Raw genomic sequence first — 27016 nt, 5'->3', positions numbered from 1 at the left:
AAGTGAAAAAAAAGCAAAAAGAAACAGCTTGTGTGTATTTGGATTACTTGGTGATCTTTGGATTCTTGGTTATTGCACTTGAATGACTAAAATCAATCGGGTGGTTGTTTAAAAATTTATACAATGGCACTACTTCTGGATGAATTGAAAATGGAACTTAAAAAGTACAAAGAAGATGCACAAGAAGGGAAGGGCTCTTTTGGCTTCATTTTTCAATTCTTAGAAATGGAGATTTGGAACTATGAGAAACAACAAGAAACGTCTGCAAAACAAGAAGACTGGGACAAAGAAGAAGCCATCTTTAATGAACAAGTAATTTTATGTGGGGAAGAAAAAGGAAAGGGGGAAAAGAGAATGGAGAATTTAAGACTTAAAAAAACAACCAAACAAAAGAAAAATAGTTTGAAAAATAAATATAATATTGGAAAGCAACAGAAGAGGGGAATACAGAAGAGAGAAGTAGAGGTAGAGAGACAAGGGGGTAAAAAGGGGAGAGAGAAGAAGAGAGGGAAGAAGGAAAGGAAAAGAAGTTACAAAGGAGAGAAACAAGATATAGAGAAACAGGGCCTATTTAGAGATAATGGGTAAAAATTTAACTGAAAAAGGGATTCTGTAAAGGTACATAAGATTGTATTGTTATATTAGTAATAGAAATAATTTTAGAAAACTGGAAACAATGTATGATTAAAATGAGGGATAAAATAGTTACTGTAATCTAGTGAAATGTTTGTTTATAAAATAAATGAAATAAAATAAATGAGAGAATTGAATTAGGGACAGAAACATTTTAATTAGTTAATGTTTTATAAAATATAAGTGAAGAGGAGGGGGAGAATTAATTATGGAATGCTTATAACTGTTCCCATAGAAGTATGATATTTAATTGAAAAGTAATGTTAAAGAAGTTAAGATTTTAATAAATATTAACATTAATGATAGAATTGAATTGGAATGGAATGTGTTGTTTTATATATATATATATATATATATATATATATATATATATATATATATATATATATATATATATATATATATATATATATATTAAGTATATAGTGTATATTTTAAGAATCTACCAAGCAGAATCCGAATGGAAGTTATGTATTATATTGAATGTTATAACTTTAGGGTATATATTGAAGCTTAAATAAGAGTTAAATGGATAAAATTAAAAGATATAAAGGTGTCATACTCCAATCAGCAACTACAGGATAAACTTTGTTTAATGAGAAAAAATAATATGAAATTGAAACAGGACAGACAAAAAGTATAAATATAATGATTTGAATTGAGATGAGATAATTAAAATAAAATTGAGAAAATTAAAAGAGGGGAGAAGCTATGTAGAAAATGTAAAACAGTAATAAGATATGGAATAGAACATAAACATGAGCATGAAATTGAATTTGTGTCTGTACGAAGAAATGTATCCCGGGATTACACTACTTTCAAAAAAGATGTTTTATTTATATTTCTTTGTAAAAACTCAAATAAAATTTACAAAAAAAAAAAAAAGAATTACAATGACATGTTAAAGAATAGAATTTAAGTAAATGTAATTGATTGTAAGAATTCATTTTTGGAATTAATCTATACCATTTACTTCGATACCACTCTTCAACATGTCACTATCATTCTAAGAATTCATTTCTTAGCATTTACCTATTTAGAGCCCTGGTGGCACAGATAAACTCTGCCCACTGTCAGGAGTTCAGTCCTAACCAGCTCAAGGTTGACTCAGACTTCCATCTTTCTGAGGTGGGTAAAATGACCCAGATTGTTCAGGGCAAGGGGCTGACTCTGTAAACCGCCTAGAGAGGGCTGTAAAAGCACTGTGAAGCGGTATATAAGTCTAAGTGCTATTGCTATTTATGGCATTTATTTAAATTCTGCAGTTAAAGTTTAGATGTCGATAAGAAGGTAAAGCACACATGAAAACAAAAGGAACATGAATGGCTCAGCATTGGGCAAGGAATAAGCCAAGGAAATGGGATCTTTCCTTGGCTGTGTAATGTCTTTATGGATAAATATCACATATCTTTTTGGCTGACTGTTTCTTACTTCTTTTCTGTGCTTTCTCTAATGATCTTATCCTGAAAGCAAAGAGCATGATGGGATGGGTATATATGTATGTGTGTATGACTTGTGCTAAAAAACAGAATGCTAGTTTAGAGAGGATTAAGCTCTCTTTTTTTCTGCTTTTCTATATTTTTTTCTGCCCCTATCGGTTAGATAATCAAGTACAGTTGGGCCTCAGCTAACAACCACTCATTCAGCAATTGTTCAAACTTACAACAACACTGAATAAGTGGTAAAGTATTGATACTCAAAGATCCAGCCATTGTAGCATCCCTACAGTCATGTGATCACAATCTGGGCACTACCCTTATATTTGTTGTCGTTCAGTTGTTATGTGCCACCCAGAGTCAACATTTTGTGAGATGGTCAGTTACATAAATTTGATTAATAAAAAATTAATTTCTGACCATTGCAGTGTCCCATGATCATGTGATCACAATTAGCAACCTTCCCTGCCAGCTTCCCATAAGCAAATTTGGAAGTTGTGGTCATGTAAGGTCCTTACTTAATGACCCATGGTGATTGGCTTAACAACAATAACTGGACACTATTGGAATTGCCATTGCTAAGATTTGTAGTTGTAAAACATGACATTGTATGACAATGCCGGTTAACAACAGCAGTTCCTGGTCCCAATTACTGTTGCTAAGCAAGGAGATCCTGTAAGATCCTATGGGCTATAATCCCAAGCATATATTTATTTTAAATAATTTTAAGGCCAGTCCAAAGCCATTCATGCCCTAGGCCAGGCCTATCAAACTGGCAGCCCATGGGCTGGATGCATCATATGCAGGCCATGCGCACCCCAGCTCCACAAAGGCAAAAAATGCTGTGATACGTCATGATATGCCACGAGAGGTGATTGAGTTTGATGCCCGTGCCTAGGCTGTAGTTTGTTCATGACATGCTTGGTTTCTTTGAGATTCTGATTTATCATTGTATATTATGAACCTGCACCCAGAAATTAAACTGGCCCAGGGCATTGGCTTTCATAGTTAAATGGGGTCAGAAGACAAGCAGGATGAAGATTCTCAACAATGTTCAAAAACTTGTCTGATATGAGCTCTGTTAAAGATAATAAGAGGGTGATCAATTATCATTTCAAATAATGTGTTATGTGTTCAACCAAAAATATATGTTCCTGAAGAATAATCACAAACTTTTGAAACCAGGGTGGTAGAGTAGAATTTTCTTGGTGGCACAGGTGGATCTCATAACAACACAATCCTTATGATTTTTTCCTGAGGGAGGTGCAACTGGCTGATGAGGGCAACCTATAAAATATACAACATTTCTTTGATAAAATCTATAGGAGTAATCTGTGGTATTCAAATAATGTACACTGAATCGAATTTAGTACAGTAATTGGGAATTCCTTCCAAGTATTCAGGGATAGGTTTGCATAATGTTCCATATTTTATGCAAGTGGTTTCCTGGTTATGCTTTCTTGTGCTTCTGTGAGACACTGTTGAGACATAATGATCAAAGATATTTCCTTCTTGTAGGAATCAATCCAGATGCTACCCAAGTTTTGCTTCCCTCTTGATATAGAGAGGTAAGCAATGAGAATTTTCCAGTTGATAATGGATATTCACTTTAAAAATATGAAAAAGATGCTCTGTTATGATTTAAGTTTGTGGAGTTTTTAAATCAACAACTGTTTTAATAGAGATTTAATGAGCAATCTTCTGCCACTAGAAATTTTTGCTTTGTGATTTCTGCAAGCTGGCCACTCTGCTTTTTCTGATATATAAATACATCACTTGGTCTCTTTGCCTATTTATGCTTCGCTTGATGGTTCCCAAATACATGTGTGAACCAGGGTCAGGATTTAGCAGCCTAGGGCAACAAAAGGTTTGAATGTTGCCTTTACATTCAGCTCTAAATTAACATTGTAGATGGACTCCTGAAAATCAGATGGTGAGATTGAGGAGGAAAAGACAGAATGCTTTAAAAGTGCATAGGCCTTTGCGCTGATAAGATGATCTAGGAACAGAACAGCCCTATTCACCATGCAATAAAATTCTGCTTTGTAAAATGACTTGTCACCCCAAATTATCCACTGACTAACAAAACCAATCATTAGATCAGACCGACAATCCATAAACTCAATTTACCTGTTGGCCGTATTATAGCTGTATTAGCTAAAGACCTGTATGCTCAAAAATCCAGTTATGCTGATGTGCCCATTAGCTAATAAGGAGCTGTGTAAACCAATGAGTAGATCCATGTGCTCCAAATCCCCATTGATTCAAGGCACATACTACCACCAAATACCCCCAGGATCAGAAAAGCCGGCAGGAGTAGCCTCTGTTTTTATACCCTTTAGCTTGCTTCCATCTGCTGACATGGTTTGCCCTCCTTAGGGCTGGCAGACAGTGACTGGCCTAAAGTTATTCAGATCCATCTAGAACTCACAGCCTTCTGGTTTCTAATCTGATACCTTAAACCCCTGCACCAAACTGTCTTTTTCTATACATTACTAACTCCTTAAACTGGCCCTAATGTGAACCGATCTATATTGAAACAAGCTGCATTTAGGGAGAAACAAAATATTCACAATGTCTTTTTCCTGCATGAATGCGCTGTATGTGTGCTTTAATGCCTTAAATTCTATTGGCAGTATTAACATTAACAATAATGAAAAAGAAGATGTAGTTGTTCTCTGATCTATTGGAAATGTCACTGTTTATCAATAATTCTGTTAAGAGACAGAAATCAGTATCTAATTCAGGCAAAATCACATTACTAAACCAGTGGGAGAGCATTTTAGATTTGGGATAAAAATCTTCATATGATTACTAAATCACATTAGAAAAATAGAAAATACTCTTAAATTTTGGTACTGGTTATGGTCTTCTAGATTTTCGTAGTCCGGATCAGGTAAATTTAGTCTCCCAGGATCGTTACTGATCTTAGAGCAGTACTTTTTTAAACAGGAACTAAACTAAAATAAGGCCTACTGTGAAGAGAAAGTTTTCATCCACTGGAAGAGTTTTCCACCTTGCTAACTAGACTGAGCTTTGCCTACTTCCATTCTGCTCTACTGAAAAGAGATAGTTCTCATTAGGACAGATTGTTCAATCACTCCTTGCAGGAAGATATGTCGACACTTTAGAAAGAGTGCTTCCTCTGTCTCTAATGAGTCATTATTCTGGTTTGGAGGCATACTCCCTCCCCAGAACTGACTGTAGGGAAGGGGAAGAAAGAAGAAAGCTCCTCCCAGAGTGGGGAAATGTTCACCTCATAAATATTTTCCAGTTGAAAGAATGAAGGGAAATCTCCCCTTTCAAGCCAGAGTTGGGGAAAAACTACATTAAAGGATTCAAAGAGAACAGGAGAGTGGAAGTACTGTAGCAAGTAAGGGTTCACTGGTGACTTCCTACAACCAACCTCAATGAAAGCCCATGAACAACCTGGAAGAGAAGAATCCTCACCTGCCAGAAACTAATATTCACTGGCAAGCTGCTTCTACGTAGCGTCACCAAGAATAACCACCACTGATTTTCTTTGAATGCCATTTTAGCCATTCACTCTCAGCTCATCTTCTACCAATTAATTACATAGCAGCTTGGCTCACAAATGGTATGGTCATCTTTTGGGTTATAGTCTAGCAACCCCATGCTCCATGCTATCCTCCCTCTGTAGTTCCCAGAGTTCTCAAACCAATTCATTTGATTGATTGGGGAATCTTGGGGGATTTTTAAAGGGCAAAATAAGTGTCATAATTTGAAAAGAAAAGGTATCTGTAAAACTTCAGAACCACTACCATCCCAGTCTAGCATACTTTTATCTCTTCTCCATCAATACTTACTGGGTCCATCAATTCAGGAAGAAGTGGAACCACTGCAGAACCATTTCCCCAAATCCCACAGACAGCTCAGACAGATTCCACGATTAGTGGTATTAAACAATGCTCAGAGATCGAATAGGAGAAGAATGGGTAGATCTCCAAATCCCCAAATTCCTCTATAAGTCATCCACAAACACTGCCAAAGTTTTATTTATCCCACTGTGAAAAAAAAACATCTTTTTGTATGTCTTGAATTGTCATTTTTCAAATTTCTTGGTCCTCAGCATTATGGAACATTCTTCCCATTATTCATTTTCTTTACATTGTGCATGATTTTATAAATCTCTAATGAAGGCATGTCCAATCTTTTGGCTAGCCTGGAGCACCCTGAGTGAAGACAAATTGTCTTGGGCCACATATAAAATATATAACACAGTTAATGTATGTAAATTACAAACTCCCTTTATTTTTTTAAATATTTTTTAAAAATCTTGTGGGGCTGCATTACTAGCTGTTCAGGGCCACATGTGACCCACGGGCCATGGGTTGGACATGCCTGCCCAAATATGTTCTGTGTAGGCTTCTCATCTGTATCCGGTTTAGGTGGAAATGCATCTCCTACATGAAGCAGAAATCATGTTTCCACTTCAGCTTTGTTCAGAATTCACCTAAATTTGTAAAAAAACTCAATTGAGCAAAGAAGAGAGTATACGTACTGCTTTTGTTCTCTTCATTCTCCAACCTCCACATGTTCAGCTATAAGTTTAAAAAGGAAGTGGATTCACCTTGGCTTGAATGCAAATGCAGATCTCCATGTGAGCTAGGATTCCATTTACTGGCATTTTCTTGTGGCCAAAGGCAGCAGAAAAACAAATGGTCAGGCCATCAGGGCTACTGGACATGGAAGCTTTACTCCTCCTAAACCCATTGATCCCAGGTTGGGTGCATGCCTGGGATTGTGCAGGAGAGAATTTCACTCACCGCCCCCAACATTCCTATCCCAAACTCTACCATGCTTGTCCCAACCTACTAAACTGGAATTGTCTTTGGCAAAGAGCAACTCTCTCCCTGCTCCCAGTTGGGAAAACCTACATATATGCATGTATGTTTTTCTGTGTGCCTATGTAGATGAAAGGGAGAATGGGGGCACTTATCACTTCTGCATATAATTTACCCATGAATTAAGGAATATAATTAACATAACAAACTAGGCAATACCTACAACTATTTATGCTGTGATAAGTTGATCAGCCTTTATAGGATGTTGGGTTGCTTTCTTCTCCATCTTAATATCTCTCATTGATACTATTTCCCCATTTATTTCCAAGGGCTAAGGAATGCCCCACAGTCCAGCACTTCACTTTCGCCCTCACCGACATGGAGGGGAAACAGCACTTTGGCTTCTGTCGACTGGCCATCGGCTTCCGAGCCTGCCTGTGTCTACTCAGGTACAAGGGACTCCTCCTGGGTGGGAGGTCTCAAGTAAGTCCCTTCTAGAAGCCCTCTTGAACTACTTGAGCATTGTGGAAATACTCTATTGGCTTGATGGGACGAAAAGATTCTACTGAAAATGCAGCAATAGAGATACATCAGATCTTTCTTTCCAATCTTCCTCTTGGTAGGGGAAATGGGGTTATTTGTCTTCTGGATAAATCCTGAGGTCACTGGTGCAAAGGTCTCCAGTTCTCTCTTCTGGGTTTTTGGCTGCAAATGAAATATACTTTCTCCTTAGATGGAAAGCACCAGGTGGGTATCAGGCAGAAGGGATTCATTTGCAGACAGTACAAAAAGAAGCATTCCAGAAAATAAGTACCGTATTTGCCGGCGTATAAGACGACTGGGCGTATAAGACGACCCCCCAACATTTCCACTCAAAATATAGAGTTTGTTATATACTGCCGTATAAGACTACCCCTCTTCCACACACCTTCCACTTTTGCACTTCTTTTTTTTTTTTGACGCACTTTTCTGCTTTGGACAATTTTGAAATGAGCTAATCCAATTTTGAACCAAGAATATGCAAATAGCTATGGAGTTTAGAAATGAGTTTTAAAAATATTTTTCATTGCTTACCATTAAGCGTAAAATATGTTGTAAATAAAATGAGAACACAGGAAACGTTCTCTTCTCAATACAGCTGATCTCTCTCTCTCTCTCTCTCTCTCACACACACACACCAAAAACCCGGACACTGAAAAGGCTGCCAAGGAACAGTATATTCAATGCCTTCTCTTTAATCAAGAAACAAGGAATTCCTTAGAATCTTTTTTTTTCCCCAAGTGGCCCTCTTTAAAAAAAAAATGGAGGTAACACTTTCATTCAAAAAGTCTTCCAGTATCTGGAGTCGCTCAGACATATTGAAGTGAGGCAGGAGAGTAAGTGAAATTTGAAATGATCCAGCTACCGTTTTCTTCCCCCTCCTGCCCAAAGGCCATTATCTCCACGTCAAAACGAACGAGGGAGGCAAAGAAGCCAAACACGCTAAAAAGGATCTCTTTATTTTCCTACACAAGGTCACACCTACTTTTCCGCATTCAAGGACAACCTCTCCTCACCACCACCACACACACACACACACACCCCAATACCCGCAAACAATGTTCTGGGCATTAATCACCATTGCTACATTAACCTGGTAAATTTATACCCTGCCTCCCCCAGTGTTGCTTTGACGGCAGGATTTCACTGGCGGGCGCTCGCTCGCTCTCTTCTCCGCTCTCCCACCGTTCGCACATGTTGGAAGCACCGTAAAACCTGATAACCCACCCAGGGCTCCCCATCCTTAACCTACAGCCGCCCGCATGCAAAACCTGCGTGCAAAAAGAAAAAAAGAAAAAGAAAAGTACGCCGCACGTGAGGATCTTGAATCCTCTCCTCCCCACACCGCTAAGGAAGGAAGAGGGGAAAGGTTGCGCAGCGCGTGGCGAGTGACACCCGCCACACACACACACACACACACACACACACACCGCTCCCGCCCCCAGCCTCCCTCCCGGCTGCAACTCAAGCTCGAAGTGGGAGTCGGAGTCCTCCCGGCGTATAAGACGACCCCCCACTTGGAGGCATGTTTTTCAGGGCAAAAAGTCGTCTTATACGCCGGCAAATACGGTAATAATGCTAAGAGATTATATTATGATTCCACAATTTTGCCACCTGAAATCTTGGAATTTTGGATGGATGCAATGGCAGTGTTCACACAATACTGTTAACCAAGCAGTTTAATGTTCATGTCAGTATATTTTAAGTTTCATTATCTTAACCTTGGGGCTGGAAGCATGGAAGCTTTAACGTATTGTACAAATCCAGCTCATTTGATTCTCAGAAAATAAATTTAATAAATGGCTTAAGCACACTGAGTAATTGTTAGCTCTCTCTCTCTTTCCCCACTCCACCTTTTGCAGAATTGTGCTGCTTTGAGTGTTTACAAATTCTTTCTCTCTGTAATAAAATTAGCCCATAAGATAGCAATGAGCCTTCGATCTACAGAACCACAAATGAGGAACTTTCAGTTTGAGCTTCTTCAGCGACAGACCGAAAACTCGTAATTCAGTGGAATGCTTGTCAATAAATAAATGTAACAAAAGGTATATTTAATGATTTATAAAACATATGTGAAGAGAAACAAGGGAAAAATTAATTATGGAGATTATATGTGTTTTTAAGGAAGTATGATATTTAATTGAAAAGAAGTGTTAAAGATGTTAAGATTTTAATGATTATTAATGATAGAACTGAACTGAGGGTATAGAACTGAGGGTTTATAATTACATATATTTACAATCTTTCTTTTTTTTTAAGAATATAGTGTGTATTATAAGAATGTACCAAGCAGAATTTGATTGGAAGTTATGTATTATGCATTATATTGAAGGTCATAAACTTAAGGTATATATTGTAGTTTAAATAAGAGTTAAATGGATGTAATTAAAAGATATAAAGGTGTCATACTCCAATTAGTAACTACAGGAGAAAATTTGTTTAATGAGAAAAGATAATATGAAATTGAAACAGAACAGACAAAAGTATAAATATAATGATTTGAATTGAGATGAGATAATCAAAATAAAATTGAGAAAATTAAAAGAGGGGAAAAACTATATAGAAAATGTAAAATAGTATAAGATATGAAATAGAATACAAAAAGGAGCATGAAATTGAGTTTTGTGTCTGTATAAAGAAGTTCAACCCGGGACCATGCTATTTTCAAAAAAGATGTTTTACTTGTATTTTGTATGTGTGAAAACCGAAATAAAACTTCATAAAAAAAAAAAGAACCACAAATGAAATACTTCCTAAAACCATATAGCTTGTCATGGTCAGTAGGGGTTTATGAAGCAGCCTTATACCGAATTGGAATTGATCCTTTGTTTCTCTAACCAGTAGTGACTGTTAAGGACAGGATTACTGTTGAAATCATTGCACTGTTTTGGTTAACGTTATTGTGTGAACACTGCCATTGCATCTGTTGCAACCATTCATCAAGGGTTGATGAATGCAGGAAACAGAAACAGAAAATTGTTTTTCTGCCATCTTGTGGTTGTATTTTTAAAGCATACATATGGTAAATTAAGGATTGGCAACTCAATACCAGCCCCCTTGGTATTTAAATTATGATGTCCATAAACCCCACTCAACCTATCCAATGGTGAGGAGTTATGTGACTTATAAGTCCAAAACACTTTTCTCTACCACCTAAAGAGGCTTTGATCTGAAATGGGCAGAGATCAAACCAGAAAGTGTATGGATATAAGGCATGTATTTATGATAAAAACTATTTTATATACTGCCATTGCTTCTTCCTTCAGTTACTTACCTTGGTTTGAAGTTTTCTACAAGATCCTGAACTACATTGCAGAAAACCTAGCCAAAGAGCAGGTAAGAATAAGCACTTGGGATCCATTCCAAGGTGAGAGATGCCTCCAGAGAGCCTCATTCCCCTTATTGCTCTTCCTAACATTTTCCTTCAACTTCTACCTTTATCTTCCCTGCCAGTTCACAGAGCTGGACGAGTTCTTATCTGCACTGTATTTGTACCCCGTGCCCAGCCTCTGCAGCCCCATCACCCTTGAATTTGTAAGTACCAAACTCACCTTCAAATGTTACTTCCAAGGTGACAATCCAAACACGGTTGCCATCAGTTTTTAATCGCTTTGAACAGCAGTGTGGGAGTTGCAGCAGTTCAGGAAGTGCAACTACATACACAAGCCAAATGGGGATGGCACCTCAGAAGAAATCAGGGGTGAGTCAGTATATGCATGAGGAAGAAAGGTAGTGTATGCATACTGAGATTCTAGAATCAGCTGGAAGGAGGAGTTCCACAACAAGTTTAGGGATTTAATCTTTTCTCTTTGATCCTATGAAAAACTTTCCATTGATCCGGGAATGATACTAATGGAGGGAGGTCACTTTCTATTTGGTAAATTTGAAGATTAAATCCTCTTGCCTGTTTTAATTGTCATTGTTCCCTTAGCCTACCATTGTACTTTAAAAAAAAAACTTCTGCTTATTAAATGCAAAGATACATTCATCTCTAGAAACCAGGAGGCTGTGGGTTCTAGTCCTGCCTTAAACATGAAAGCTGGCTGGGTGACATTGGGTCAGTCACTGTCTTTCAGCCCAACCCACCTTGCAGGGTTGTTGTTGTGGGGAAAATAGGTAGAGAAAGAACTATTAGATATGTTCACTGGCCTGATTTCTTTATAAAAATAAAGGCAGAGTGAAAAAAAACTTTTAAGAAATCTCCAGCAGTAAAATAAAATATCCTTTTATAAGCCTGGCACCTTATAAATGTATGCTTTATTATTTACTGCTATTCAACTTTTAAATTTAATTCACTTATTACATTCATACACTGCCTGGAGTCATTGGATAGTGAGATGAGTGGCATATAAATTAGATGATAGATGATAGATAGATAGATAGATAGATAGATAGATAGATAGATAGATAGATGATTAGATAGATAGATAGATAGATAGATAGATAGATAGATAGATAGATAGATAGATAGATAGATAGATAGAGATGGTGGGTGGGTGGGCAGGGAGACAGACAGACAATACAGGCTGCATTTAAAAAGTGAGAACAAGTCAAGCACACTTGGAGAAAAAAAAGAACACTACAAAGGCTAATAGTAGCATCATGGCAAATTATATTTTTCACATTGCTGGTTTATTTACTCCAATTTTCTGTCTACAGATGTCTAGTTTTTGTTTTGAACATGCACATTTGGAACATTAGGTGATTCTTTTTGTCCAGTAGAAGCAGGAGGTTTCCTTTGCTGGTCCCTGTAGCGTTCACTCATTTTCCAGACAATTTCTGAGACCAATCTTATCAAGAAACTAATCTAACAGTTTCACAATTCCTTCTAGTTCAGTTTTCTCTGCTTTTATAAGAGCATTGCATCTTTGTCTAGCAGTAAAAATGGATACTTTCACAACACAGAAAAAACATTCCTTATAATAGTCTGTAGAAAAGACCCTCCACAAAGGCAGTCAGAGATAAAATTTCTGCACCATTGAAGTTTGAGAATGAAACGTTGTAAGAGTGATGGGATACAACACCTGAGTAGTTTTATTCTGGTCCAGATAGGAAGGGTGTTTCTGTTTTAAACTATTTAGCTTTTGAAAAAGATCTTGGAATTGATCACAGATAGAATATAAACCACTAGTATGATTTGGCTGCAAAAAAAGAGGTAAGAATAAGTTAATGCTCTTTTAAGAAAAATATCATTTCCCTATCAAGGGAGTGATTTTTCACTGGTCAGTCGTCAAGTATTATGTCTAGTTGTGGACTCCATCCTAAATTAGTAAGTAAATAAGTAAGCAAGTAAGTTAGTAAGTAAGTAAATAAATAACATGGCTTCTACACATTAGGAAGGATCCATTCAAACCAGAAGTGGTTTGGTGGAGTGCAATAAGAATAATCAAGGGGCAGGAAATCAAGTACTAGGAAGAAAAATGGAAGGAACTGGGAAAACTTGATGTGAGGAAGACTGAGAAGAGTAATGCTAGTATGCTTAAAAAAAAGCTGAAAGTCTATCACACAGAATATGTTTGCCGTTGTTCGCTTTCCATTGTTTCTGAGTGCAGGACATGAAGCAATAGATTCCAGTTAGAGAAAAGTGGATGCTGAATTCATGTTAGGAAAAGGGTTGTAACAATGAGAGACGTAGTAACTAAATAGCTCCTTCTGTGATCTCCATTTACTAATTGCCTCTAGCTCAGAATACTAATCCCATCTTTTCTTCATTTTCAATCACTTTTTGTTCTGTAAGGACTCAAAAGCTTTGAGTGTTTACAAATTCTTTCTCTCTGTAATAAAATTAGCCCATAAGATAGCAATGAGCCTTCGATCTACAGAACCACAAATGAGGAACTTTCAGTTTGAGCTTCTTCAGCGACAGACCGAAAACTCATAATTCAGTGGAATGCTTGTCAATAAATAAATGTAACAAAAGGTATATTTAATGATTTATAAAACATATGTGAAGAGAAACAAGGAAAAATTAATTATGGAGATTATATGTGTTTTTAAGGAAGTATGATATTTAATTGAAAAGAAGTGTTAAAGATGTTAAGATTTTAATGATTATTAATGATAGAACTGAACTGGAATGGAATGAGGGTTTATAATTACATATATTTACAATCTTTCTTTTTTTTTAAGAATATAGTGTGTATTATAAGAATGTACCAAGCAGAATTTGATTGGAAGTTATGTATTATGCATTATATTGAAGGTCATAAACTTAAGGTATATATTGTAGTTTAAATAAGAGTTAAATGGATGTAAATAAAAGATATAAAGGTGTCATACTCCAATTAGTAACTACAGGAGAAAATTTGTTTAATGAGAAAAGATAATATGAAATTGAAACAGAACAGACAAAAGTATAAATATAAATTTGAATTGAGATGAGATAATCAAAATAAAATTGAGAAAATTAAAAGAGGGGAAAAACTATATAGAAAATGTAAAATAGTATAAGATATGGAATAGAATACAAAAAGGAGCATGAAATTGAGTTTTGTGTCTGTATAAAGAAGTTCAACCCGGGACCATGCTATTTTCAAAAAAGATGTTTTACTTGTATTTTGTATGTGTGAAAACCGAAATAAAACTTCATAAAAAAAAAAAGAACCACAAATGAAATACTTCCTAAAACCATATAGCTTGTCATGGTCAGTAGGGGTTTATGAAGCAGCCTTATACCGAATTGGAATTGATCCTTTGTTTCTCTAACCAGTAGTGACTGTTGAGGACAAGATTACTGTTGAAATCATTGCACTGTTTTGGTTAACGTTATTGTGTGAACACTGCCATTGCATCTGTTGCAACCATTCATCAAGGGTTGATGAATGCAGGAAACAGAAACAGAAAATTGTTTTTCTGCCATCTTGTGGTTGTATTTTTAAAGCATACATATGGTAAATTAAGGATTGGCAACTCAATACCAGCCCCCTTGGTATTTAAATTATAATGTCCATAAACCCCACTCAACCTATCCAATGGTGAGGAGTTATGTGACTTATAAGTCCAAAACACTTTTCTCTACCACCTAAAGAGGCTTTGATCTGAAATGGGCAGAGATCAAACCAGAAAGTGTATGGATATAAGGCATGTATTTATGATAAAAACTATTTTATATACTGCCATTGCTTCTTCCTTCAGTTACTTACCTTGGTTTGAAGTTTTCTACAAGATCCTGAACTACATTGCAGAAAACCTAGCCAAAGAGCAGGTAAGAATAAGCACTTTGTATCCATTCCAAGGTGAGAGATGCCTCCAGAGAGCCTCATTCCCCTTATTGCTCTTCCTAACATTTTCGTTCAACTTCTACCTTTATCTTCCCTGCCAGTTCACAGAGCTGGACGAGTTCTTATCTGCACTGTATTTGTACCCCGTGCCCAGCCTCTGCAGCCCCATCACCCTTGAATTTGTAAGTACCAAACTCACCTTCAAATGTTACTTCCAAGGTGACAATCCAAACAGGGTTGCCATCAGTTTTTAATCGCTTTAAACAGCAGTGTGGGAGTTGCAGCAGTTCAGGAAGTGCAACTACATACACAAGCCAAATGAGGATGGCACCTCAGCAGAAATCAGGGGTGAGTCAGTATATGCATGAGGAAGAAAGGTAGTGTATGTGTTCTGTACGATCCATTAACATACTTGCAAGCGCCGTGCTGTGATTGGTCAGGACTCACGGCAACCTGATTGGCTGGACGAGCCGCACAGAAACTAATCGCGGGAGATTCAAGCGAGTCCATTGCGTGACCGCCGCAGGCAGAGAATAAAAACGCCGCTTTTCTTCTGTGGCAAGCGATCTCGGGACTTAATAAAGAGCTGAACTAAGTCACTGACTCCGAGTCTCCTTTCCCTCTGACCGGACCGACAGTATGCATACTGAGATTCTAGAATCAGCTGGAAGGAGGAGTTCCACAGCAAGTTTAGGGATTTAATCTTTTCTCTTTGATCCTATGAAAATTGATCCGGGAATGATACTAATGGAGGGAGGTCACTTTCCATTTGGTAAATTTGAAGATTAAATCCTCTTGCCTGTTAATTGTCGTTGTTCCCTTAGCCTACCATTATACTTTTTTAAAAAAAACTTCTGCTTATTAAATGCAAAGATACATTCATCTCTAGAAACCAGGAGGCTGTGAGTTCTAGTCCTGCCTTAAACATGAAAGCTGGCTGGGTGACATTGGGTCAGTCACTGTCTTTCAGCCCAACCCACCTTGCAGGGTTGTTGTTGTGGGGAAAATAGGTAGAGAAAGAACTATTAGATATGTTCACTGGCCTGATTTCTTTATAAAAATAAAGACAGAGTGAAAAAAACTTTTAAGAAATCTCCAGCAGTAAAATAAAATATCCTTTTATAAGCCTGGCACCTTATAAATGTATGCTTCATTATTTACTGCTATTCAACTTTTAAATTTAATTCACTTATTACATTCATACACTGCCTGGAGTCATTGGATAGTGAGATGAGTGGCATATAAATTAGATGATAGATGATAGATAGATAGATAGATGATAGATAGATGATAGATAGATAGATAGATAGATAGATAGATAGATAGATAGATAGATAGATAGATAGAGATGGTGGGTGGGTGGGCAGGGAGACAGACAGACAATACAGGCTGCATTTAAAAAGTGAGAACAAGTCAAGCACACTTGGAGAAAAAAAAAGAACACTACAAAGGCTAATAGTAGCATCATGGCAAATTATATTTTTTCACATTGCTGGTTTATTTACTCCAATTTTCTGTCTACAGATGTCTAGTTTTTGTTTTGAACATGCACATTTGGAACATTAGGTGATTCTTTTTTGTCCAGTAGAAGCAGGAGGGTTTCCTTTGCTGGTCCCTGTAGCGTTTCACTCATTTTCCAGACAATTTCTGAGACCAATCTTATCAAGAAACTAATCTAACAGTTTCACAATTCCTTCTAGTTCAGTTTTCTCTGCTTTTATAAGAGCATTGCATCTTTGTCTAGCAGTAAAAATGGATACTTTCACAACACAGAAAAAACATTCCTTATAATAGTCTGTAGAAAAGACCCTCCACAAAGGCAGTCAGAGATAAAATTTCTCGCACCCATTGAAGTTTGAGAATGAAACGTTGTAAGAGTGATGGGATACAACACCTGAGTAGTTTTACTCTGGTCCAGATAGGAAGGGTGTTTCTGTTTTAAACTATTTAGCTTTTGAAAAAGATCTCGGAATTGATTGCAGATAGAATATAAACCACTAGTATGATTTGGCTGCAAAAAAAGAGGTAAGAATAAGTTAATGCTCTTTTAAGAAAAATATCATTTCCCTATCAAGGGAGTGATTTTTCACTGGTCAGTCGTCAAGTATTATGTCTAGTTGTGGACTCCATCCTAAATTAGTAAGTAAATAAGTAAGCAAGTAAGTTAATAGGTAAGTAAATAAATAACATGGCTTCTACACATTAGGAAGGATCCATTCAAACCGGAATTGGTTTGGTGGAGTGCAATAAGAATAATCAAGGGGTAGGAAATCAAGTACTAGGAAGAAAAATGGAAGGAACTGGGAAAACTTGATGTGAGGAAGACTGAGAAGAGTAATGCTAGTATGCTTAAAAAAAATCTGAAAGTCTATCACGCAGAATATGTTTGCCGTTGTTCGCTTGCCATTGTTTCTGAGTGCAGGACATGAAGCAATAGATTCCAGTTATAGAAAAGTGGGTGCTGAATGCATGTTAGGAAAAGGTTTGTAACAATGAGAGACGTAGTAACTAAATAGCTCCTTCTGTGATCTCCATTTACTAATTGCCTCTAGCTCAGAATACTAATCCCATCTTTTCTTCATTTTCAATCACTTTTTGTTCTGTAAGGACTCAAAAGCAACTAAATTGAAAATTTCTACTGAGACAGATCTGAACAGGCAAAAGAGAAATAGAGATTTGGATACTGGAACAGCATTGGTAAGTCACAATCTGATATCTGCTACGGTCTTACTTGTGTTTCCTTTGTTTATGGAAATTATGTCACTGTTGCTGTGAAGGAATAACTGCGACCTCCAGGTATGTGCAGAATTGGCTTTACCAGTTGAAGTTGCATGTGAAAGAAATCTTATTCCCATTTTTAAGACTTACTACAATAAACGTTTGTGAATGAAAATGAGGAACAAAATGAGGAAGATTCTAACTCAATTCCAGAAGTTACATTGCCACTCCTCCAGCTACTTTTGTTTTTTTATTTGCATTTTTAGCATAACAGGTTCTTTTAAAAATGAGCCTAACTCAGTTTCCAGATGCCATTGAATTAAACTGCCCTGCTTTCTAACAGGAAAGCCTCTTGAGTTATGGGAGTTACATTCCAAAACATCTGGAGACCATCCAGTGGGGGAGGTACCAGCTTGTCCTCATCCCATTCTGTTGTATGCATGGAGTGTACCTAGAACTGTTTCTGCTTTCTATTCAGAAGGATCAAATGCTGCCTCTGAGGCCCAGGAGCACATTTAATTATGGGTGGGCAACACACTTTATGGCCTGCATGAGAGACAGCCCATAACTGTATAGGCTGTATCTTATGCAGGCCAGAAGGTGTTGCCCACCCATAATGTAGTATGCTCTTGTGTTGATGACCTCAAGGAAATGGACTAAAAAAATATAGTTCAGGTTTTTTTAAGTGCTTACTTAATTTGCAAAATGTTATTAAGTGTGTTAGGATAACATTGTTTACCCTAACTGGTTTGGGTAAAAATAATAAATATGGTATCATGGTTTGTTAGTTCCCCACCCCCCACCCCAAAAGTGTATAAAGCAATTCATTTCCAGTAATGTGACTCTGGGTGGTGCAAGTATAGAACAACAAAAAAGAAACAATAACTCCTCTGCTGTAAAAGAAGGAATGTGGGGCAAGCAGATGTTCTTGGGAGAAGATAGACCCACAAGTAATCCATGCCTGTGTCATATAGAAAGTGATAACCAGCCCATTGAGTCACATCCAGCCTGTTGGAAGCCGCTGCAGTTCACAGAGCAGCATTGTCACATGGACTTAATGAGACAGATTCATTTGCAATGCTGTGTTTTGGACCAACTGAAGCTTCTGGGTGGTCTTCAAGGACAACCCCATGTACAGCATGCTGCAATAGTCCAAATGGGTGCCTTTTGTGTTATCTTTATCTTTACTTTTTTTTAACTTCAAAACGATGCTGCTGAGAATTAGCTTCACCAACAAATAGCAATAGCACTTAGACTTATATACCGCTTTATAGTGCTTTACAGCCCTCTCAAAGCGGTTTACAGAGTCAGCCTATTGCCTCCAACAATCTGGCTCCTCTTTTTACCCACCTCGGAAGGATGAAAGGCTGAATCAACCTTGAGCCTGGTGGGATTCAATCTGCCAAATTGCAGTAGGAGTAGCTTGCAGTACTGCACTCTAACCACTGTACCTCCATATGATGGCAGGGTGACTTCAGAATGCTCTTTGGGTCTGGGGTGGTTTATGGGCTGCAAATCACTGTCCCTTGTGTTACATTAAAATCCATAATTGGTTTCCATAGGTTTATGATTTAATAAGTGTAGTTTTGGGCAAAGGTAATCTGATTGATTGCTAATTTTATTGGACAGCAACTATTTCCTCAATCAAAATTATGAGGTACAATTTAGGAATGAGGGGGAAATATGCCTGCAATTTCTTGTTCTTTGGAGATCTAGGAAGAAAAATTAAATTGGAAAAATAATGTACAATAAATAGAAGAAAATTTCAAATATACCACTCCTTATGAAGTTTTTCTAATTAAGTTGCAATATCCCATGTCTCCATTTTATTAGAAATGAATATTGTAAGATCAGTCACAAATATTGTGGTATAATGTAGCATGCAGCCTTCATTGGATTCCTTCTATTTACAATCTGATAGATTGTTATTTGCATTAAGCGATACCACTATTACCACCTCTCTGGTTCTGCATATGGCTACCCAGAGTCTTCTGGAGCAGGCAGTCATTACATTGCAAATGTAAAAGATTAAATTAAACTAATTAATTATTTCTCTGTTCTAGGCTTATTTCATTGCCCCTGATCCTGGCAAACTGCCCACCATCCCTGACAATGTAAGTTATAACATTGCTGTCACTTAATATAATACCTTGCTTGTATGGACAATTTTATTCTGTAAGCCAGAAGCCCTCCCCCTCTTGAAAGACCCATAATCACAAATCTGCAGGGCTGAATGTGATTATAGTGTGGAAGTCACTGCACATGTTTCTCTGTACTATTTTTTAATTGCATTTTGGGTGCTTTCTCACTTTAGGAAATTCTGGGAGTTGAAGTCTATCCATCTTCAAGCAGGCTGGCTGGTTGGGGGAATTCTGGGAGTTAAAGTCCATGGTTAAAACCACTTTCCTTTGCGATGGTGGTTTGGGGGAATGTTCTGTTTTGTTCTTCTGCAGAAGTAATTGCATAAGGCGAATCACTGTAAATGCAGCGAACTTGTTCCTCCAGTCCAAGCCAATTCAAGATGGTGCTTTCTGGCTGCTGGTGGTGTTTTTTGTTTTTTTTAAAGTATTCAACTGGTTTGTCGAGAGGAGATGGGAGCAGCAGGCAAGTAGGCTCTCTGCTTAACTAAGATTAAATTAACCTATTCTAATTATTACCTGCTTTTAAGGCTATTTTTCTATCATATCTTAGTTTTCAAATTTTTATTTTTAAACCCTTTACATTTTTGAAATGTTTGCAGTGTGATCCACTTTTAGTTATATTTCAGCTATGGTTTAGCTGAATTTATAAAAAAAGCCCGAGCTGGGCCTCAGCTGTAGGAGGGCCTTGCTGCTGCTTCTTTGTTGTTGTTGTTCTAAAGATCTTACTCCTTTAGCTGGAAGTCTAGCAATGCCTAGCTTTGATCTGATTTATTCTATTTTTATCCAGTATTTTTATTATTTTATCATTTTTATTCACTCATGTTCCCTGCTCTGTCGGGAGGGCAGGATCCTTGGTATACTTGTGATGAGCTCTGCCATTGATTGCATTAGGACTCGTTTCTTCTTGACTCCCAATTCCTTTCCCTCTGGATTTAGGACTTGTTTCAGTGACTAGACTCTATGCTATATTACACAGCTCCCCCTCTATTGTGCTACTTAATATAATGAAGACAAGGAAAAGGAGCAGATCTCTCACTGACCCGGTTCATCAACCTTCTCTGAAGCAATCCAAGATTGAGGACTTTGTTTTAGCTCGGCCTCTCGGTTTGAAAGCTCCTGCTCCCTTTTGTCTGGCTGCTGCCAGTTGTCGCGATCTTCCGACGGTTGAGGGCATCGCCCCTGAGTTGAGAACAAAGGCTTATCTAAAACTACGGCCCCCAACCAATCCTTAAATGAGCCCACCCTTACAGAACTTTTGGCTCAGCAATGTTTCTTGGTCTCAGAAACTACAGCGAGCATTCAGCTCCAGCTCGATAAAATATTAAGTACTTTAAACTACTTAGTTTCCTGGACTACCAGTGGGAGCCCTGGGTTGACCGCTCGGCAGCCTGATGCGACGGCAGGGTTCTCCCTGCCAAGCCTCAGCAAAAGCACTGGCCAATGTAATCCTACCAATAGTTCGAACTTTACATCTTTTGACGCAAACAGTTACCTGGTCTTACAGTCAAAACAGGTGGCCCTCAACATTAATCCCATTAATGGCAACTTACCTCACTGGGGTTCAACACAGCTGGCGAGGGGCCATATATTACAGTTATTGGGGCTAAAAGCTGATGATTTGAAGAAGGTTGAACTTTTACCCTCTCCTGAATACTGGACTAGAGTGCTACTCAGTTTTGACAACTCCAACACCCCAAAACTATTTTTCAGAAGAGGATTCCTGTTAAGAACCTTCGGCATTCTGCCGAGACGAGTCTTCAAAGATATGTCGATTAAGCCACTCTTGAGTAATCGACAATTTGTGAGTGGCAGGAGATTTATTGCCCCCAAAAGATCCTCAGCAGCACATGTTAATGTGCCAACCTTGAATGCCATCTCGGATACTACATCACGTACTAATTATACACCTATTCCCGCAAAACCTCCAGTTGGCGTCCTCCCAGATGGTACCCTGACTGTTCTTCCTACAACCGGTCAAATCAACCCCCCGCAGTGAGTAACATCTTATCAGGAAGCTTCCCTTGATTTGATCAGCTGGGAAGAAATGGCCCCAAAGGAAGTGACACCAGCCCAGGGCACCCATGGTTCCTTAGTAAATAAGCTCCAGGTCAGTGCCTCTGGGATTCCATCTATTTATGAAACTGACTTATGTCAAGGCAATTTCTGGAACCAGGAGGAGACACAGCTCTTTGATTCCTTTTGTGCGCTTCCACAATCAGAAAGGGCCCAGATCATAAAGCGTTTGGATGCAGTCAAATCCAAGCTCTGGAGTCTTTCACTACCTGATAAGGATTCCCTTGGACTCCAGGGAGTCTATACTGATTTACCAACGGAAGCTCTCTTGGCGCTCTCTCCAGAATGTCTAATTCGTAAATTTGAAGATCCAGGGCTACTTCAAACTCCGTCTGTTGATGCTGCTAAATACTTGCCAGCTAAGCAACCAATTAATGCCACAAGTATGAACTGGAGTGCACTTAGAGCCCTACAGACCCATTAACAAGGCTCGCCTCCCCTCCCTCCTTCCCTGCCTTTGCCTCCTAAGAGGATGACCCTGCCACTTAACAACGGGTGTATCTTTTCGGATCCAAAGGGAGCTCTGGGAAAAATTAATCACACAGAATGACTATTAAATCTGGCAAACCCCCCTGCACACTTAAGTGCCTTTCATGGAACATAGCAGGCTGGAGGAGAAGGTGTGGTACCACAGAATTCGCCAACTATATTCACTCATTTGATGTGGTTCTGCTTCATGAGACCTGGGCATGTGATAAGATATCCCTTACAGGGTTTACGGTCATTTCCTTGGCCGCCACCAGACAATCTACGACAGGAAGGCCTAAGGGTGGTTTAGCTTGCTTGGTCTCTACTTCTTTGAAAGTGGAGACAGTGGAGCTGCCCCCTGTGGCTCTTTAGCTATGGCGCTCCTAATTAAGAGAGGACGCAGCAAACTGTTAGTGTTCAACGTTTATCTTCCCCGACAATGAGGCAAGCTGATACTAAAACTCAATGGGGCATGCTGGAGAATTACATTACTTGTATGGAAACTAAATTCCCAGTGCTGTACATCCTTATAGGGGGCGACTTTAATGGCCGAATGGGAGGCCAAGTTCCCCCATCGATTGAGGCACTCTACTCCCAAGAAACCCTCCAGGCCATAGGACACCTGATTTCAGCCAGACATTCTAAGGATGAATTAACAAACTTTGCTGGCATTCAGTTACCCCTTTTAGCAGCCCAACACAATAAGATAATTCTTAATGGGAGTACCCTAGGTCAGTGATCCCCAACTTTTTTACGCCGCGGCCCGGTACTGGCATCAGCTGGGCGCCGCGGCCAGTACCGGCATCAGCTGGGCGCCGCCATCTTTTTTGATGAAAAAGTGCTTCCGGTGACCTCACGGAAGCGCGTTTTCATCAAAAAGATAAGCGGCGCCAATCTCGGTGAGCTTTCCGGGTAGAAATGGCTTTCTACCCGAAAAAGCTCACCGGAGCGCTGGCGCCGCTATCTTTTTGATGAAAAGCGTGCTTCCGGTGAGCTTTCTACCCGGAAAAGCTCACCGGAAGCGCTGGCGCCGCCATCTTTTTGATGAAACGTGCTTCCGGTGAGCTTTCTACCCGGAAAAGCTCACCGGAAGCACTTTTTCATCAAAAAGATGGCGGCGCCAGCAAGCCAGCGGCCCGGTAGGAGTTGTTCAGCGGACGGTACCGGTCCGCGGACCGGTGGTTGGGGACCCCTGCCCTAGGTGATCTAGCTGGTGAGTTTACTTTTAGTTCCTCATGTGGGAGTAGTGTTATTGATTTTGTGCTGGTATCCCAGCTTCTTAGAAAGGCAGTCCGTGCTTTCTATGTGGACTGCCTTACGGAGAGCGACCACTACCCCCTGGTTACAATCATTGGGCTTTCCTCAAATATACATCTCCCTAGGGGTCCCTATGTGGCCTTCTAATACTGAAAGAAAGTTCCACTCCTTTTTATCATCTCCAGAGTGTCTCAGCCTATACAATCAGGCCCAATCTCGGCCTTTGAATCACTTATTAATAGTGTTCAAAGGGAGCTAGGAGCCGTCCATAGGCTGAGAGGTCCATATCATTCAAGAAGTAATTCTTGGTTTGACAAAAAGTGTCTGATGCTCAGGAACCAGATTAATCGGGTTTACCTGCTCTATCGTAATCGAGGGGATAAATGCCCACCAGAGGACTACTATCGCTTGAAGCGGGAGTATAAAGGACTAATTGCTAAGAAAAAGAAAGCTAAAGAGAGAGAGAAGTGGGATCTACTTCACCTCTCCATCCAGCAGAAGAACACTCGATTATTTTGGCAAATTGTTGCCAGCTCCTTGCCGGGTCATCAAGAACTCCCCCTCTGCTGTATTTCCAACAGAGATTGGGAAAACCATTTCTTGGCAATTTTCCAGGCATCAACAAGTTCAACTGTGCTTGGGCCACAGCTGCCTCCTGCAGTTCCTGACTGGCAACCCGTGACTCATGCTGAGATTATCGAGTTTATCTCCGAACTCAAGTCAGGCAAAGCCCCTGGCCCTGATGCTATACCCCCTGATTTGCTAAAATCCAATCCCGAGTGGTGGATTCCTCTCTTAGCAAGACTCTTTACTCATATCAATACCTCTGGCAGGATCCCTATCTCCTGGAGCTTAGCAATTATTGATCCAGTTTTTAAATGAGGAAATAGGAACAACCCAGCCGACTATCACCCCATAAGCCTGCTCTCCATCATTGGGAAACTGTACGCTAAATATCTCCAACGTAGACTCCTCACTTGGATTGAGGAGTCTAATATTATTGGTGCTGAACAGATTGGGTTTAAAGCGGGCTGTGCCACACTGGACCACTGCTTTGTCTTAGCACACCTGGTCGATAAATATACTATCATACCAGGTGGCAAACTTTTTACTGCTTTTATCGACCTAAAGTCAGTATTTGACTCAGTCCCTAGAAGATTGTTGTGGTCAAAACTGCTCAAAAGTTATATCGATGGACGTCTTCTGTTCCTAATTAGATCCTTGTACAACCAGACCTCTAGTCAGGTCAGGTGTGGTTTGCAGGGAGAACTTTCAAATCCTATCCCGATTAAGAACGGAGTAAGGCAGGGTTGTGTTCTGGCTCCTCTTTTCTTTAATTTATTCTAATCTGACTTGGCCTCTCACATTGGACGTGTTGAGTCCCACGCCCCAAAGTTGTCAACTACAAAGATCCCGCTTCTCCTTTATGCTGACGATGCAGCCCTCCTTTCATTGTCAAGGCCAGGTCTGAAAAGATTACTTTCTGCATTTGGGTCTTACTTTGCTGAGAACCACTTGTCCATTAATTATGTTAATTCCAAAGTATTGGTGTTCTCTAGAGCCGACGAAATTGTATAACTGGGCTATCAATGGTAATGCTGTTAAGCAGGTTTTCCATTTTAAGTATTCAGTTCAATTTCAGAACACCGGTGCTTGGACTAGACATTGAACCCAGGTGCTGAATTCGGCCTCCTGTAGTCACCAGCAGATTTTAAGATTTTTTTTTTATACCCAAGGAGGCCAGTTTATTCCTTCTGCTCTGCGTATTTACAAAGCCAAAACTTTGGCTCAAACTCTTTACGGAATTCCCATATGGATACGGGGCTTTAAGGATTGTATTGAAAGAATCCAGGCTGTCTTTCTTAGAAAACTTCTGGGTCTTCCTCCTTGTGTTGGTTTTGCTCCGATGTACCTGGAACTGGGCACTCGATCAGTCAAATGTATGGCATGGATTAACACCTTTAAATGGTGGTTTTGGGTGCTCTTTCTGGCAGTTCCTGGTCGCTACCTCTTCCTGGCATTTGTTGACTCTCATATTTCTCATTGGGAGAGGGAGCTGATGAAGAAATTACACCTGCTAGGTTTTACGGGGGATGCCCTGGGAGATTATGGCCTTAAGGACGCCCAATTTAGGGTAGTCCAACGGCTTGTCGCCATTGACTTGCAATATCTATAAGCCAGAGCTAACAAAACTTGCTCCCCTCTGATCTTCAGCCAATTTAATAATTACGGACTGAGGATGGCTTCTTATTTTTACACTCTAACCATTCCCAAGTATAGAAGAGCTTTCTCCCTAGCTCGCTTTAATGTCTTGCCCTCAGCACTACTGGATGGGCGATTTAAGAGACTCCCAATTAACGAGCGGCTATGCCCCTGTGACAGAGCTGAGGTTGAAACTGTGGAGCATGTCCTTTTATATTGCCCTATGTATAATGCAGGCAGATCTAAGTTACTGTCTCTCCTTGAAACAGACCCTTCTAGACCCAATGTTAATAATTTGTTCTTATATTGTCTAGGGTATGGCTCCTCATACATCACTTCTCAGATTTCCAATTTTTTTTTAAGAGCTGTAACCATCAGAGGAGAACGCTGTAATTCCCTTTAGTCAAGTTTTTGGTGACTAATTTCATGACTAATTTTCCCATGTTCTTCTTTTGTTGTACTTGTGTTTTGGTCTGTGACCGCAAATAAAGTATTACCGTGTTTCTCCAACAATACGGCCTCCACCAATAGGAAGCCCCACCATGTTTTATTGGCATAAAATCAAATTAAGCCCCTCCCCCAAATTAAGCCCCATATTAAACATGCGAAATGGGGGAGAGCGGGAGGAGCTTGCCGTTAGTAAGTACTTTTGTTGCATGCCCGGATATGGTGCTGCCTGCGTTGGTGGGGCACTTCATATCGGGAGACCTTCCACCGTTGCTTCTCCCTTCTCCCTTGCTGCCGCGGCGTTTGGCGCAGCCACGTGCGGCCAGTCAGGCTCCTCCCTGCAACCGGAGCCCTGAGGAGACACTTGGCTCAAGCGCTCCCGTCTTCCCTTTGCTTTGAAGGTAAAGCGAATTATTTTACAAAGCCTCCCCTGCCCGAGAGGGCAGCCCAACCCACATGGGGAGGCTAATTTCCCAGGGCCTCTTCCGTTCCTCCCCCGACCTCCCTACGCTGCGCGCCTCTGGCGCCGCTCCCTTCAGCCCAGCGAGCTCTTCCACCTCAAAGAAAGGCCAGGCGGGCGGCTGCGGGCAGCAGCAGCGGGTCTGAGCCGCTCGCAGCGGAAACAGCCACCACCCGTAGCCCGACGCAGGGAGAACGAGCGAGGTTAGCGCCCGCCAGCCCGGGCGAGATTTGGGAACGAGGGCAGGAGGAGGCACGCACACACCCGCGGCTCACTTTCCCAGCTTTGCCCAACCCTTACGGCTCTGGCGTGGCCCTGGCGGGCAGCGAGCGCTCCCGCCGGACTCTCCGCTCATCCTGCCAGGGCCGCGCCAGAGCCGTAAGGGCTGGGCAAAGCTGGAAAGTGAGCCGCTGGTGTGTGCGTGCCTCCTCCTGCCCCTCGTTCCCAAATCTCGCCCGGGCTGGCGGGCGCTAACTCGCTGCGTTCTCCCGCCGGGCTACGGGTGGTGGCTGTTTCGCTGCGAGCGGCTCAGACTCCGCTGCTGCTGCTCCGCAGCAGCCCGCCTGGCTTTCTTTGAGGTGGAAGAGCTCGCTGGGCTGAGTGGACGGCGCGTCAG

The 27016-nt window shown here is 40.0% G+C and overlaps 1 protein-coding gene across 1 annotated transcript in view; it reads left to right on the top strand.

Annotated features, from left to right (window-relative positions):
- Nucleotides 1-27016, top strand: part of DENND1C (DENN domain containing 1C) — a 48239-nt gene that overhangs the window by 7404 nt on the left and 13819 nt on the right. Inside the window, exons 4-9 of the mRNA XM_087956998.1 lie at nucleotides 3588-3637; nucleotides 7204-7323; nucleotides 10681-10750; nucleotides 10868-10948; nucleotides 17242-17331; nucleotides 19416-19466. Coding sequence (XP_087813124.1) covers nucleotides 3588-3637; nucleotides 7204-7323; nucleotides 10681-10750; nucleotides 10868-10948; nucleotides 17242-17331; nucleotides 19416-19466 — 462 coding nt within the window. The remainder of the gene's footprint in view (nucleotides 1-3587; nucleotides 3638-7203; nucleotides 7324-10680; nucleotides 10751-10867; nucleotides 10949-17241; nucleotides 17332-19415; nucleotides 19467-27016) is intronic.

This window comes from Notechis scutatus, chromosome 2, assembly GCF_049901735.1.
Source record: "Notechis scutatus isolate UNSWTSFEM ecotype Mainland chromosome 2, rNotScu1.2, whole genome shotgun sequence".
Classification (NCBI taxonomy): Eukaryota; Metazoa; Chordata; class Lepidosauria; order Squamata; family Elapidae; genus Notechis; species Notechis scutatus.
Note: the sequence above shows the minus strand (reverse complement) of the source record. Positions and strands in the feature narration are given on the sequence as shown.